Source organism: Epinephelus moara, chromosome 1, assembly GCF_006386435.1.
Source record: "Epinephelus moara isolate mb chromosome 1, YSFRI_EMoa_1.0, whole genome shotgun sequence".
In the NCBI taxonomy this organism is placed as follows: domain Eukaryota; kingdom Metazoa; phylum Chordata; class Actinopteri; order Perciformes; family Serranidae; genus Epinephelus; species Epinephelus moara.
The window spans coordinates 21,326,511-21,343,730 of record NC_065506.1 but is presented as its reverse complement, the minus strand read 5'-3'; the positions used below and the strand labels follow the sequence as shown (position 1 = coordinate 21,343,730).

At 40.5% G+C, this 17,220-nt stretch overlaps 2 protein-coding genes across 2 annotated transcripts; both read left to right on the top strand.

Moving 5' to 3' along the window:
* Positions 1–2,209: 2,209 nt before the first annotated feature.
* On the top strand, positions 2,210–5,565 carry thap11 (THAP domain containing 11). Its single transcript, XM_050051128.1, has one exon. The coding sequence runs from the start codon at positions 2,630–2,632 to the stop codon at positions 3,461–3,463; it is 834 nt and encodes a 277-aa protein (XP_049907085.1). The 5' UTR covers positions 2,210–2,629; the 3' UTR covers positions 3,464–5,565.
* A 4,730-nt stretch (positions 5,566–10,295) lies between these two features.
* Positions 10,296–16,816, top strand: LOC126396250 (neuritin-like protein). Its single transcript, XM_050054191.1, has 3 exons — positions 10,296–10,577; positions 12,505–12,652; positions 15,166–16,816. Exons 1-3 carry the CDS (start codon positions 10,520–10,522, stop codon positions 15,467–15,469), a joined length of 510 nt encoding a protein of 169 aa, XP_049910148.1. The 5' UTR covers positions 10,296–10,519; the 3' UTR covers positions 15,470–16,816.
* The last annotated feature ends 404 nt before the right edge of the window (positions 16,817–17,220 follow it).

Here is a 17,220-nt window from a genome sequence, read left to right as displayed (position 1 = left end):
TTTTTCTCATGGCTTTATAGAGTACCAGTTTCTGGTAGACTATTTAAGAAAATGAATACAATTTAATAAGTAGCCTTAATATTCTGACTAAAATAAATTCTAGACATAATATTATCACCAATAGCTGGCCCAGGCACAGGGACCCAAGGGCTCAGGGGGCCCCTAAACCAGAGCCTCTGCACAAAGTCGCTCTTGATGACTTTGCATTTCTTGTCAAAGGGCTTATTCACCAAGTCAAAAAAAAAGAAAAACTTAAGTAATAGCCTAAAAGTTGACTCAAACGTTGTCATGACAAAGACACCATCATGACTCATTTCATATGAGAGTTTATTTACCCTCAGTTTTTGCTACAGGACTTCAGATGCACTGAGTACTCCATGCAATTTGGGCCCTTCACCTCTGTTTGGAGAAACAACAGATGTTCCTTAGGGGGATTAGGGAGGCCTTTTACATGTTTGTGTCATAATCTGCCTATGTTTGTTAACTTGATTCAGTTTTAGCTCCATGAGCCACAAAGATTTAACTGTGGTGCTGCATTAAGTGCTCAAAGTAAAATGTTTATAATATCTGATTAACTGTAAGGGCATTTAGTACAGTACAAATAGCACTTCTTGAAAAACATCTGGCATGTCTGCCACCAATTTTTGTGTCCATTTTTGGATTTTTTTAGTATATAAAAACTCTCCTTGCCATGAGGTCAGGATGCTCTTTTATTTAGCAGATAGGCCCACAATGTTCTGTCTTTACCAGGTTTTTGAAAAGCATAGTGATCCGTCAAAATTCTGTATATGTGTGTGAATCACACATATCATGCTGATGTTGTCATTGGTGGACTTTTTGGCTTTCACATGCTGGTCTCAGTGACTACCAGGTACATTTTGGTGAACAAAGGCTATGGAGTAGAGAGCTCCAAACCAGTGTGCAGTTGCATAAATCATTTTTATGTTTTCCTTGAATTTGTTTAATTGTGTTTCAATTTTATTTAACAAATTGCTCAATTTTTTATATAGGTTGTTTTTTGGGGGGAATGTTATTTAATAATATGATAATAAATAATAGGACTTCCTTAAAGTCTATTTTCTTTTACATAAAATAATCTATATATGGCTTCAAACATTCCAAAATTCAGTTAAGGATGTGTCTATGCATCTGATCATAAATTCAAACTACAGAAGATGTGTCTGCGAATGTGCAGAGAAGTGTCTGACATGTGGATCAGTAGACTTTTTCCATGTGTGTCTGACAGGTGGAGTAAAGGTTGTGCGTGGAAATTTGCAACCGTAAAACTCTATAATGAAATGTCCAAACTAGCACATCCTCCATGCAGGAGATTCAGGGCTGTTACTTCCCTGTGGTTTCCATAATAGACTCAATCTCAAAGGAGAAATCTACAAGGCCATCAGGTGGCTGATAAAGGTTACTACCACATGCAGACATGCACGACTCTAAAATGTGCTGTTTCAGATGGCAAGATTGGTAAAGCAGAAGAAAACAGATGGAATTAAAACGAAACAAAAACTAATATGTCCTTTTTTCATTTTTCATTTAACCTTTATTTCAACATGGAGGTCCATTTAAACCTGTTAACATTCTGTTACATAGAAAATGTAACTTTTCATGGATGTTTCATATGAAATGATAAAAATATAACCTGTAAAACTGTTCCTACACTGCTTTGCTTTGCCCCAGTGTATGAGGGGACATTAAGTTGAAAAATGTTAAGGAATGGTGATGCCAAAAGAAGGTACACCTGCATGCTGAAAACATGTGAGGCTCCAGAATTAATGTTATAGTCTACATAATCTTTCTGTCAAAGAAAGAATATATTCTGATGTGAATTTGTTGAGATCACCAACATTTTGATTTGTAACTATAATTTAGTTACATATTTTCTCAGTAATTGTGACTAATTACAATTACATTTATTTTGTCATTTAATTACATGTAACTAGTTACTCCCCAACACTGCTGACCAGATCTTCTATCAGCCAGTGTGACTGTTTTATTGGGCCTATGCATGGAAAATAATATCTGCATTAATGTAATCAGATTTTTGTGAAACATTTCCATCGCAAACATGGTTATTTAGATATACTGTATTATGTATGAGGTTACTGTTCTTCTACGTGCTGCTTTTATTATGTTCTGTGTGCTTGTATTATAATTAAATTAAAAGATTTGGACATGGAAACAACACTGTGGATTTCTCTGAGCTGAGCTTAGTGTGGCGTGACCAGCAGGGGGCAGTATATTACTAACGGACCTGGACAGGAAGCGCAAAGGATTATGGGACTTTTAGTTCTCAGTAGAGGACGGTTGGCTTGATAACACCGCAAAGAACAAAACAAGACCTCTATCAACGAAATTAAAACATCAGCCTCGAATTCAGCATCAGTGCGAGCTCCTTATCCGTCGAGTCCGGATCATTTCAGGCGGATTGAGTCGTCGCAAGAAGAAAAGCGGCTCACTTTTGGTGAAAAATAAACAGGAAGTTGTTAGCGTTGTGGGACGTGTAGTTCCGCTTGTAGGCCACTGAGCTTGATAACAACGCATAGAATAAAGAAACAACAATAAAATAAGCTAAACTTCACCAGAAGACCGTGCTTTTAGCCTTGGTGTGTCGGTAATCATGCCCGGGTTCACCTGCTGTGTGCCTGGCTGCTACAACAACTCGCACCGGGACAAGGACCTGCGCTTCTACACATTTCCTAAAGACAGCACGCTGAGGGAGATCTGGCTGAGGAACATCTCTCGGGCCGGGGTCAGCGGCTGCTTCAGCACCTTCCAGCCCACCACAGGACACCGAGTCTGCAGCGTGCATTTCGCCGGCGGTAGGAAGACATATACCATCCGGGTGCCGTCCCTCTTCCCTCTGCGGGGGGTCAATGAGCGCAGGAGCCGGCGGGGCAGAGGCAGGAAAGTGTCCGCGGCGGTTCCTGCCCCCGCCGCTGCAGCGACCTCTGGGATCGTCCTCGCCAGCGTACTGGACAGCACTGCAGAAGGAGCCGAGGGCAATGCTGGCGGTGAGGCGAGCGATGACAGCATCACCGTGGTTCAGATAGGCCAAAACGGGGAGTACCTGGGCACGGCGCGGCTGCCCGCCCAGTCAGAGGGGACTTGTTACACGGCGCCGATCGGCAGCGCGGAAGACCTGAACGCCGACGACTCATCGGTCGAAACCGCGTCCACCGTGCACCAGCCGTCCGTGCAGTACGTCAGTGTGACCAGCAGCCCGCTGGACCACTCGTACTCGCTGACCACCGGCACCACGTCCGCCGAGCTGCTGCGGAAACTGAACGAGCAGCGGGACATCATCGCACTGATGGAGGTGAAGATGAAGGAGATGAAGTCGACCATCCGCCAGCTGCGGGTGGCCGAGGCCAAGCTGCAGGAGGAGGTGCGGGAGCGCGACCGGCTGCTGTACGGAAACGCGGTGAATTTTAACGTCCGGAAGAAGGTGTGATGGGTTGGCATCACCGGAGACGACCCGTTACAGAGACTCATACTAACGGAGATGACACCGGGGTGGGGGGTGGTTTGAAGACAGCAGATCAGCCCTGTTTTGTATAAAACTACGAGCGATGACAATTTATTTTCAACAAGTAGAGCTGAGTTTTCGTAGGCCTTAAGTTAAAAAGAAGTTGACTGGCTAGTTAATGTAGCTCATATTAATAACACAATTGCTAATTACATAGAAACATGCTTAATCCGTTACTGACCTGCAGCCCAACCAAGGTCAACAATAGGCCTACACATTTTAATTAATTAATTCACCAGAAACTCATAGTTTGCACAGACTTACAAGTTAGACAGACTTACACATTAATAACTGGACTCATGAGGAAGATGCTCAAAACTGCCTAATTGCATAGAAGGTTTTTCTCCTTAAGATGTATCTTTCAATGGTTTTTTTTTTTCTAAGAGTTTAAATGAGCAGAAACATCTCACATTAGATCTACAGAGGTAAAGTATGCCAAAATGAAGTATCTACAGGATATTTTTTACACAAAACACTATTCTTGGCACACTTGTGTTAGTCAATAAAATACAACTCTAACATGACTTTATGTGAGTTGCCTTTAAAGGTACCTTAAAGGTGGAGTCAGCGATTTTGGAGAATTTTTTTTGAACTCAACACCCATAGAAATACACCCCTCCAGTCAGTGCTCCTTCAGAAGCTGTTTTACTGGGTTCACTTCATTTCAGTGTGCCAGTGCACCACTTGATACGTCATGGTGAGAGCCGGTAAAGCTGATAAATGGAGCGTAATCTGTCAGCCAGTGGCAGCAAGCACGCCATGGTCAACTGACAAGACATACATTAATGGTAGCTAACAGAGCAAAACCCATGGTAACTTTTCGAGTTGACAAATGATTGTTTGCACGGACAGTGATGTTCACCATGTGGATTCCTGTACGCCTGAATGACATATCAGTTCTCTGTATTATCAGTCTCACTGATGGGGCGTGTGGTCGTTGTGACGCATAGGCCGCTCTCACCACTGAAATTTAGCAGGGCTCTGTGCACCACAGGCATACACTGCAGTGCTAATAGTGTGGACCCACTGTCCCTCTCACTCCCACTGCCTTTCTCTTGATACATCCATGGCCTTTACCCTGTCCCGTCCACAAGCACAAACGCCCACTGTTGCTAATTGGCTAGTGTTGTGTGGCTCGGTCTGAGCTGCTTTTGTTTCCCTTTACATAGCCAAAGCATCAGGAATACCAGATTTTTTTTTTTCAGCACACACACTGAACGGACAGCTAGTGGAATGTAAGGAGATATTCGCTGACTTGGATAAGAATCTCTGACTGCACCTTTAAATTGTTTCCCTTCTCATCTTGTTGCCAAAGACATGAGCAACAGAAAACTGACTTAAAGGGATTCCTTAAATCACAAAGGGGCACTCAAAAAATCTTAAATGATGTTTCTTGAAAACGTGCGTTGAGTTACATTTGCTCAGCTTTTTTGTTTGTTTGTTTGTTTGTTTTGAAAATCTTAAGAGAAGTACAAAGAAAAATTTTTTGTCAAGATACTTTATGCAACCTGTACATGTATGTCTGCCCTCGAGGTTCTTCTGTGAAACACCACCTGCTCGTTTCATTGTGATTCATGTGTGTGATGTTCCTCCACACATAAGTTTAGTGGCTGCATTTTTCTGTCCTGTTCATGAGTGTTTTATGCACAGGATGTTACATACATTTCTGATTTTTGAAGTTGGTCTGACAGCTATGCTCTGCTCTCATTTTGAAGTAAATTTCATTTTGAAACAGTGCTGATTTATGATGAGTGTTTTCTTAATTTATGAAGTGTGTCCTGATTATTTCAAATGTCACAGTAGCACAGCAGTGGGTCCGAAGGTCCTGGAGCATTTTTTTATTGCTTTTACCTTTAAGTTGAGGGGTCTGAGGTCAGCCCACATGGGTCACAGTCACCTGCTAAGGGCTCTTGTTTTGATTTTTTAGGTGCAAAGAAGTGTTGGATTTCTAGTGAAGCTTAAGTATATTTTTTCATCATCAGATGTGTTAAATTTTGGAAAATGTAATAAAAATTTGCATCATCTCAAATCCTCAATCATAAAGACTTGTGATGGGAATGGAACATAAACTCAAACATTAAATGACAGCGTTGCTGCCATGTTTTCTACTCCTATTGGGGGCGGACTGAGCCTCACTCAACATTTACTCTGTTTTAAGATGGTGACATCATTAAGATGCATGTGATAGATGTGATGAAATGTGCAACTCATCATTTTAGCTGTTCTCTCCGAATCATCTTGGAATTATTTGGAGTTACTTCTTGAGACACAACAAAAGATACATATACTCCTCTTTGAGTTTCAGTGATGATTGTAATTTAAAGGTATACTACACAGGATTGTCGTTGCCAGTGAAAGGAAAAGCCAACCCTAGATTCACTCTGGTTTGGCGTTTCGCCTCGCCATATCCTCCTGAGACACGAACTTTCGTTTGGTATGCATTTTTAATTTCTCCTAGCTATTTGGGATCAGTAGGACCCGATAAGTATAAAAAACTAAACATTGTCAAAGATAATAAAGTCCCAATGTCTTCAAACGAGTACTTACTAATTAACAGTGTCTTAGTTTGTTAATGTTGCTAAAATTGGTCAAATGTGTTGCTATATGAAACTACAAACATTATTAATCATAAATAAACACGTTTCAACCATAAAATGTGATCAGGTTTTGGGCCTCATCGACTTTTGTGTCGGGATCAGCTGCAGACTGACTTGGCAGCGATGGCTGCCATCTTGTTTTTACATGGATTATTTTATTGTGCTCTTACAACCACTAAATGGCACAAGGAGTGTCCACGAATGAGGACAACAGGTCTAAGTTAAGCAGAATGAACTATAAGGTCAAGTAAACCTAAAATCTAATGTCTAATGAGGACACAGAGTCTCAGGAGGATTTTCTCTTGGTTGCCTATCTAACACCTGATCACTACCTTTTTATAAAGCCCCGACCTCACCTGAGCGCTGTGGGGGTTCAGTCCCATAAACATACCATACACAGAAAATAAGAAAATGTAGGCAGAGGACAGAGTCTCTGCAGAAATATACACCTCCACACACTTCTAGCAGGTCATAAGTGATAACTGAGAGGGATTACTTCTGTATATACATTGTTTTTTAGGAAAATCTGGCCCAGTATACCTTCAAAATTAGCTTTACAGTGGATTCCTGCAGAGATTACTATTGCAGAGTAATGAATGAATTGGTTTGGTCATAAAATATACCAAAGCAATTTAAAGTGTCCCTTACAATTTGCCAGGGGATATCCCCAGACCGCTTCTTTCAGTCAACAGTCTAAAAAAAAAAATGATAAGCAGTGTTAAAAGCAGCAAATTGTCATATTTGAGAAACCACATCAAGCAAATTGTGTTATTTTTACATCATAAATCACATACAACAGGTAATTGTGTGTCAAAAAACACATGGATTCATTCTGTGTTGATCATCTTGACTAATTATTTCAGCACTATCCTTACTGTGAGTGTACCACTACAGTGTATGGTATGAAGTTTGTTTATTTACTTGCCTTTTTCAGAGGTTAATAGCAGATCTGACCTTAAAATCTGTCAGATGCTGTAGCATGATTTTCACCCTCTAGATGGCGATGGCATAACAGCTTGAATTGCAGGGATTTACAGTGTAGCTCCTGTCTATATGGTCTAATCTACTTTATCTGTCCGTGTGTGTCTGCAGATTGGATGGTCATTTGCCTAATTGTTACTTATATTAAAGCTGTGAAGAGCGGAACATCTGAGTGTGACTGTAGAGCTGTAAATGCAGTCACTCAACCTCAAACTTAAAATCCGTCATTTTGAACACCTGCCGTGTTGATGTGTCACATGAAACAGAGAGAGAGGGAGAGACGGATGAATGGATAGACAGAGAGTGAGGATCTAGATCCTAATCTCATCTGGATTTATTTTGTTTGGTTTTTTTTTTTACTCCCAACAGTGTTGCATAATGCCTTAATCCAGCACTGTCGATCAAACTTACACAACTCTATCTTCCTTTTCTATGGCTGCTGCCGTTTACCACAGCCGCCTTTACATTCAGTCCAGACAACAGCTTCTCATTTCAGACCGTCTCATCATTTAAGAGTAATTATGTAATGTGAGGGGAGTAAAACAATGTGTTCCAGTGTTTGACATCAGGCACACACTGTGTATCTGTGCCTGAGAAAAAAAGGGTTACGATTATATAAAATCTCTTGGGCCTATCATTCATGGTATTTTGCTAACACATGGGCTGAGTAGAATGACATATTGCTAGTTATAGTTTGAAAATGTTGAACATGGACCAGTGTACAACTGCCCTGTGCAATTTAAGATATCTGTCTGTTAAACTGATCACCTAAAGCTTTTAGTGGATGGAAACATTCGACTCCTCAGTCTGTCACAGTGCTTGTTTTTTTATGTTAATTTCTTTCAGTTTTGGTGCACCATCCAAAGATTTTTTAGTGGCTCCATTTGCACACCCCTATGAAGACTTTCTGTGGGTCGCCAATACATTAAATATGCAACACTTAACAATCAAAAACTTTGCCTAATTTCTTTAAATGAATAATAAAGTACAGAAAAAATATATTAATATATTTCAAAGTGTATTGTTTGGGCATTGGTACCAAAAAAATCAAACAACACTCAAACCAAGAGAGCATAGAGAGTGCTAATAGAAAATATCTACATTTTCTGTCTTTTACCACCCTTTTTTACCATTAAAATTGGTTACTGATAAACCTGACTGACCAAAATATATTGTTTCTGTCTCTCCAACTGGATTTTGGATCATACATTTAGCATGAACTGTCTATATAACAATGTTTCTGCAGATGACACCACTGTTTTGAGCAGAAGAATGGCACTATGGTCCAAGAAAAAATGTGAGTGAAATTATCAGACAGCAGTGAGGAAGTGGGCTCAGTGGAGGACAATTCACAGAGAACTCTAGTGTCACAATAGGTCCTACTGGGATCTACTCGTGCAATGATTTCACCAGGAAAAAAAGCCACTGGTTGTACTAGGAGATGTTCCTTGAAGGAGGACAATAAATGCAACACTTGACACATTTGTGTGTATCTGGGCACTCTGACACACAGCTGACAAATTTAATACTTCAGCTGCAGTAAAATATACATGGACATAACAGGGACAATGAGATAACACCACTCCTGTTACAAAGCATAACAGTGCAGATGGATCACGCTCTTCAGAGTGACAGACATTACTTTTACAGGCTGATTTGCGACATGATTATGTTTGGGAAAAGATCATGTTTTGGCTTAAAGTTCTGGGTTTTGGTGCCATGTATGTGATCAGAACTGCATCAATTTATAAATGTTGATATGATATAAGTGTGAAACATGAAAATATAAAGTACCCATTTTTTTCAGAAGCATACAATACCAACAGCTTTTTCTGGCAACACAGGTATGTGAACACTTGATTCACAAGAGAATCAATTAGTTCAGCCACTGATGCTGGGATATGAGGCCTGGCTCACAGTTAGTGCTCCAGTACATCTCATAGATGTTGGATGGGGTTCAGGTCAAGGTTCTGTGCAGATCAGTTCTTCCACAGCAAACTGGGAAAACCATTTCTTAATGGATCTCCTTATGGATTTCAAATTAAAACAGAAAAAAATGTCGGATATTGGACACAAAGTTGGTAACACTATATTACCTAAAGTATCACTATACACTGCTGCGTTATGATTGATCTTAATTTAAACTTCTGTTATGGTCCAAACAATGAAAAACAGCCCCAGAATAGCACACAGCACCTTTGCCTGAGGCTTCAACATGTAACAACAAGAAAAGTCCTGAGAGCTAAACCATGGAATGACTTCAACAGACAACTCACATCCATCTTGAATGCACATGAATGAAAAAAAAAAGCAGATGTTTTCGGGAACATATACAGCTGGAATTGCAGCCAAAGTTCACATGATGTATTGATTTGGAGCAGCAGCTTCAGATACAGACAGATTATTCTGCAGTTAATGGTTGTTTTAAGCTGCAGATTAACAATGGGTTACCATTCCTCCTGTGTCAGTATACAGATGTGAACCGGGACTTATACTAATGCACGGAGTGTGAGCCATCTGGGGGGCATGGCAGAGGATTTGGAGGCCAAGAGGAAGAGGAGGGGGATGTAAGACAAACACTCAAGTAGGAAATTGGGAATAAGGTAGATGGTTTACAATGAGCCATCTAAAAACATGGTGCAGATCTCTGTTGCCTAATCTTTAGTTCAGAGTGTTAAAGATATACAGCGCTCTTTAATAACCCCTCATAACCTGCATAGCTGTGGATGATTCATTCTCACATGGGTTGCTACTATTCTCAGAGGGCGCCCTGCGTCTGTGTTGGACTCCCAGGTGAGCTGGATTCTCTTATCCTCAGTGGGACGTCATCCATCTGTTCACACGAAAAAAAAAAAATCCTCCTGACACTTCTGATCATGTTTCCTTCTATTATCATTTGTGACAAACTCCCTTTTCAACAATAAAATCAGGGTTTTATAGTGGACAAAAGTGTGGGAACAAGGCAGAGATGGTAATAAATTATAATATATTTAATTTATTTGTGTTTCAGATAAATGCTCTAAACACTAAAGACCGGAAATGAGAACACTCTAATCCAGTGTGGTGTGTTGTGATGCTGTCATTGGTCTGCTGCCTCCAAGCTCTCATGGCTCTCGCCTTGTGCCCCTCCCGAGAGCGCGCACACACACACACACACACACACACACACACACACAGCATCCTCTTACTCTGTGTGATGCATCGGTCCCTTAATCCAGCCGGGTTGTGCCTCTGTGCATTGCTTTACTTTTGCAATCTGATGAATTCCCAACGGATGGCCAAACGCATTACATTTTAAAGCAGCAATTTTGGACTCTTTGGATTTTGAGTCAGTGGGACCTTCACATCAGAGCCTCTGGTTCAGAGGGAGGTGGGACTCAGCTCCACAGGACTTGTGGAACGAATGATGAGGTCCCAACCAGGCGCAGCGACCATGCTGCTGCCCATCGCTCTCTGCCTCAGTAAGGATGCTTCTTTAATTATTGTCTGAGTGTGTTGATGAGGTGCATTCAAGTGTTCAGGACGAAAAGTTTCTAAGTGCTGAGTTTGCCTTTACTTGTCCTATGTTGTGCTCTTTTACTAGTTTTTCCTGTTGTGTCTTCACATATGTCTTGAAACTTAAGTCGATCAGAGGACTTTCAGGTTTGTCAGAAAAAGCTTGAAGTAGTTAAGATGGCTGATGAAGGATATTTAATTTAGCTTGTTCTGAAATTGAGGAGAGACAGGTTTTACAGATGCACTTACCTTAATGAAATGCTCTCTCTCTCCTTCTGCATGTGTGTGGGTGTGTGCACATGCGTACATGCCTGTGTGCATGTGTTTGCATATGTGCATCTGTGTGTGTGTGTGGGTGGGTGTACATGCATTTGATGCCTATCATGTATTTAGGTGTGAATTCTACCATCTATTGTTTTTGAGTGTATTTTTACATTTGGTTTTTCCAGTAAGATTAAATCTGCAAAAGAGCAACATTTTTCATGAATGAAACACTGTTTCGTTAAGGGATTTATAACAATGACAATGAATTTTGAATTTTGAAGAGAACTACATTGCAGTAAAATCATGCTACTCGTGGGATAAACAGTAAATTAACAACCACGATGTAATACAGACACAAAAAAGCAAATACACCAAGAGTAAAAAAAAAATACCAGTCTTTGACAATGTGTATTCATATGTAATTAATAAAGTCCTGAGACAGCTCAGCAAAAGCAAAAACTTAAGAAGACATCTCTCTGAGGCATAGACAGCAGTCACATAAAACCTAAAAAATAACTGGGAAAGTTACATCGAAGTTAAAGAAAAGGATATTAAGTTAATATAAAGAAGAAACATTTTAAAGTGATTACAAACATGTATATCTATTAAGGTGAGTAAATGATTTCAAAGACAAGATTGACTTTCAGGTAAGTGCTACTTGTGGTTGTAAAGGTAGGCAGGCCTCTGGTTTATGTTGCTCTGATATGTGGACACCCTTGTCCCCTTTAGATCTTGGGCTGTTTTTCCATGTTGCGGACACTTTGGACAGTTAAGGGAAATATCCATGCTTCAGCATTACAGTGATATGTTTGAAAATACTGTGCTACAAACCTTGTGTAAACAGTTTGGCTAAAGCAAAGAGAATTAAAGACAAACTAAAGGTAGAAGTCAGATAAAAGATCGTCACACATGTATTGATAGCTACCAATAATGATTTTTGTCAATAGTTTGAGGATGTTCCGTGATTTTCAAAGAAATTAAGATACGTGATTTTGAAGAGGGGTGTTATATTCAAATGTCCATGTAAACCCTGACCCTGGAACAGCTTAACCTGAGTCTGCTGACAACTGGATATGTCCACAGGCGTCTTCAACGCCAACAACAAAGCTGTTCCATTCAAAGGGAAAGATCTACCAACTCAAACACACCTCCATACCCTCATGCGTTGATCAGGTCATTGCATAAATGTCCTCTTTTCCAAATCAGTGTTGAAATATTCCAGTAAACCTTGATTCACTCCTTTCCAGGAACGTTTCAGTGACTCAACTCAAAGCAGGCTCACAGGGACGTGTTATGTATGAGCTGATCAATGCACTCACACAGCTCACACAAGGTTTTTGTAGCCCTACGTTGAATTTGGCTTTGAGGCTGTATAATCCCTCCAGATGAATGGAATACAACATATTTCTGTATTTGTTTGATCCATCTAAGCAGTGGATGGATCATGTCTCCATAAGCACATAAATATTGTGTTTCACTCTACAAGATAAAATCCCCGACCTGAAGAATGTAGTGATTTTATTCTCTCATGACTAATTTGTCCGCATATGTACATTCACTGAATTACTCGATGAAAAATTATCTCAATATCATGATCATACTGTTCTCTTGTCTCTTCCTCTCCACTAGGCCTGGTCCCCATGTGTTTTGGAGCTGCAATTCCTGTTTCATGTGGTTCCATCTACAAGAGTTTTGCTCAGTGTTTAGTAACACTTGGAGACAGTTTGGTGGAAACACAAAAAGACCAGAGCACGCAGGACATTGATGCAATCTGCAGGTGTGTCTTCCCATCACTGTGGTAACCATCCAGTAACGACTTGATACAACTTGTTTTTAATTTTTTATATTATAATCCCTAAAGCTGCTCTAAAGATTAGTTGTATTGGTGGTAGGGATGGTGATGTCAGTCCATTCACCCCTTTGGTCAACAACGGTTGGCAATGGATTTCCATGAAATCTTACACAGATATTCATGATTCCCAGAAGATGAATCCTATTCATAATAATAATCCCTGACTTTTTTTGTTCGTGCCAATATGAGGTTGACTCTTTTGGATTTTTGTGAAATGGCTGAATGGCTAATGGATGGATTACAATGAAGGAGTCTTACCTGTAAAACTAATGAAATTCCCATCTGTCTCAGCTGTACTTTCTGTTTGGAGCTAATTAGCCAATGTTAGCATGCTACCATGCTAACATGTGAATATAAACATTATACCTGCTAAACATAAGCAAATTAGCATTGTCACTGAAAGCATGTTAGCATACTGCCATTAGCATTTAGCTCAAGGCACTGAGTGCAGCCTTGCAGAGCTGTAGACTCCTCTGCTTCTGAGGTGTTAAAATGAGGTGTGGTCAGGTGCATTTTTGGGGTATTACTATTTTGACGTAGCAAGGAGAGATTGCACCATTGGCCACCAAAACCTGGTCCAAAGTCAGAATGGCTCAGTATATAAGGGTGCATTAGTGAGATGCGCCTACATAGGCGGGCTCAAAACACCCACACTTACACTTAACTTGTTACACGCACAGAGATGTGCAGATGGGTTGCATGTGGGCGAATAATAGCCGACATCATTACTGATCAAAATATTAATTACAATCTCTAAAAAGTAAACAGAGCAGACAAAAGCTGCTCTCGGCTGCTGCTCTGGAGCAAACTCCCCATTCAAGTTCCAGCGTGTGGGATTTAGCAGGATAACAGCAGAAATGGAGTACAATATCCAAACAACATTTTCATTAGTTTATAATCACCCCCAGTTTGTTACCAGTCTGCAAACTCACCGCTAGATGCCACTAAATCCTACTGACTGGACCTTTAAGACAGGTGCTGTGTACATTTATGCACAAGGAGCAGCAAAACTTCACTGATTATTTCAGTGAATTGAAAAATTGATTTTTAACTTGATTTTATATTGCATCAACTCTGCCTCAGGTTTTAGCACTGAATCACACATTTGATGATCATTACATTCTTGTGACTAAAAAGTGAGTCATAAAAAGTGAATAAATATCAAGTTTATTCAAGTTTTGTCAAGTTTATTAGGGCAGTTTTTAGTTTTGCTACTGAAATGTCCCACAGTATTTGCTGCAGTGGTATTACTGTTCGTACTGCATTGCTCTCACTGGAAAATTGTTTGCTTATCCAATTTGCTGAATTTGCCATGCTAATATCAATTTGCCAGGTGTAGGTGCACCTGGATTTTAAGGGAAATAGGAGATGACACTCTTATTGGTATGCCCAAAACACACCTATGATTAATTAAGGGACTAAATACAACCCTTTTGCCCTTTGTGCCTTTCTTTGCATCCAGATTTTGTGCCATTTAACAAAGTGGTTAGACGTGCCCTAAATGCACTTGTGTCATGCACTATCGACCATAGATCTTTTGCATAGGGTCCTGAGTGTTGTATTCAGAATCGATTTAACATGAACCCACAGATCACCTGACTCTGCAGTACAGAGGGTTATAGAGTCTCATTGTTTCGGTTTTATGGCCCACAACTTTACTGTTTTGATTTACGCTCTTCCATATCATTAATGTCATTTCCAGCAGGGATCTGTTTTCACATCATATTCTCTTCTGTACTTAAAAAACATGATGCAATGAACAATGCTCCTCTTCTGTTACTTTTCCACCAGAATAGCTGCAGCATGTTTTCTACCCCAGAATGGACTCTCAATGGACCTGTATTGTTTAAAGTTTATTACCATTGTAGCGTCTTGGTAGCTGAATGGTGACAGCGGATGCAACATAACCACAATATCACTGGTTTAGTTCCAGTCAGGGACCTTAGTTGCATGTCATGCCCTGCTCTCTCACACATTTACTGTCTTCTTCTTCATTGGTGTCAAAAATAATTGTGCTGTTGTCACCAGTAACCACAGGTGCTGTCAAATAAACAAGGGCTAGAAAGTTAAGGATTATAACTTTAAAGAGTAGTTTTTAATCAGACTTAGACACACCCAGTAGTGATGTCACAGGGTCCTGCAGTGCATCTGTCCATCACTGCAGCAACATGAAGGGTTTAAAGATATTTTTTTGGGGCTTTTTAGCCTTTAATGTATAGGACAGACAGGCGTGGGGGGAGAGGCATTCGGCAGGGGGGCACAGGCCGGAGTTGAGCCCGGGCTGCTGCGGCAACAGCCTTGTGTGTGGGGCGCCTGCTCTACCACTAAGCCACCGACGCCCCTGCAACATGAAGGGTTTAATCACTGGAGGTCACCATCTAACCTTGTCATTTTTCATTTTCTACACTGACATCTCATTGTGTCCTGGTTCCTTGAAGGTCCTGGAACGCATTCCACGTTTGTGCCAACTCAGCTCTGGCCGGCTGTCCTGGAGAAGCAGCAGCAGTCTGGGAGTCTCTTAGACAAGAGTCCAGGAAAACACAGTTCTCTGGAAACCTCTACGACATGTGTGCCAGCCTCACCACCCTCCCACCCAGCACTGTGCCTGCACCCCAAAGCCCTCCCACCTCCGACCAGACTAACCAGGAAACACTGAAAGGGCAAACAAACAAGCACAGCCCTACCTTCAGCACACTATTGATCCCTGTATGCAGCACCTTACTTCTTCTGTTCAGGAGTTAGTTTAACCATCTAAGTCTTTTAATCAGACAGCTGGTCGTCAGTGTCCTGCTCCCTCTACGATCCAAACATATGAGGGTAAACAATCTTTACAAATCAGGCTCACCATGATTACATATCCATCCTAAAGTGAGGAGTTGGACATAATGAAAAAATGTTTTAGTGCTTTTTACCGGGACAAAGTGGTGCATGTGGCTTTAAACAAATAAGATGTTGAGATTATCACATGCCTTGCTCTCAGAAATAAGTTCACACAGAAGTTGCTTTCACGCTGATATAAATATTTAAATTACTGGTAACAGATCAGCTGTGTCACGGAGAGGTCCAATGTGTAGGATTTAGGGGGATATATTGGCAGAAATTGTATTGTTCAGTTAAATTTAATAGGCTGGAGTGACAAACAGTTAATGCAAGGAGAGAAGAAAAAGACTCTCCTACTCACTGAAGTCACTTAGCTGGAGGACAGATCTCTGTAAGGTTACAGATAAAACCTAATGTTTGCTGTAAACACTATTTTTTTTATCACCACTACAGTAATACCGCATGATTTTTTTTTTTTATGGACAAAAGAGATTTGAAAGGGTGCCAGGTGTTCAGATGTGCTTGTGATCCAATCAGGTGTGATTCAGAGTAGAGTATTATTACGGAGTGAAAAACAGTGTTTTTGTGCAGTTTAATTCGTCACCCTATTTGACCGGTTTCATATCAGAGAATTAGATTTCTGTGTGAGAGAATCCTCTGCAGTGCATGCATGATGTCGCAAAATGTCACCACTTGTTTATTCTGTGTCATTTCATGTGGCCCCTTTCAGTGGTTTTCTGATCCTTCTTTAAGCAGCTGTATGTTGCTTTTTCTATTATGAACTGTTATGTACAGTAAAGTTTTACTTCTATCGGTTTAATAACTTAAAGCATCCCCTGTGGGGCAATTAAACAGGATACATAGCAGAGCACACGCATCTCAATGAAACACATAGGACACAATAATACAATAGATATGTACAAATTACGAGTGCATGAGTCAGTGGTGGAGGGAGCGGGAAGTTTCCCAAGTGTTTCCTAATTTTCATCCTTATTAACAGTTGCTGTAATATTATTTGATGTTGTATAACTTTTCTTTGATACTGAGCTGTTATGCAATAATGCACTGCGTTCTATTCACTGGTTTTCACTTTATGAATATAGTTACTATATTATTTTCCATTTTTGGTTATTTGCATCATACTCTTTTGTAGACAGCAGTATAGAGTGGCACATGCCTCTTTGTTTCACTCTGATTTTTAACCCAACAAAAAAACAAAAACTTAAATTAAAGGTTTGCTGACAAACAGTTATTTTCCTTAAATCACAACTCTACTTTTCTCGAAGTCATAGATTTTTGTGTCAGTGGTGTTTGCATGTGTGTGTGTGTGTGTGTGTGTGTGTGTGCGTGATCTTAATACTCTTAAGCTGTTTCATAACAGCAGAATCATGACTAGATAAATCTCATCTGTCTTTACTCGCCCACAGTGTAGCAGGTTGCACCTCGAAACCCTAGAAAACAGTCTTAATGCCCTCAGAGCACAGGGGTAAAACTGCTGTTCATGGGAGGTGAATGATAATTGGTTGTGTGGCGTGTTGCTGTGTCAGCATCGTCATAAATTATGACTTGAACATGAGTTGAGCAGGTAAAGCATCTGTAGGTCAGAGGCAATAACATCATTATGGCAGCATGCTGAATTTAAGATGTTATTGCAGCGGTCAGTGAAACCTCAG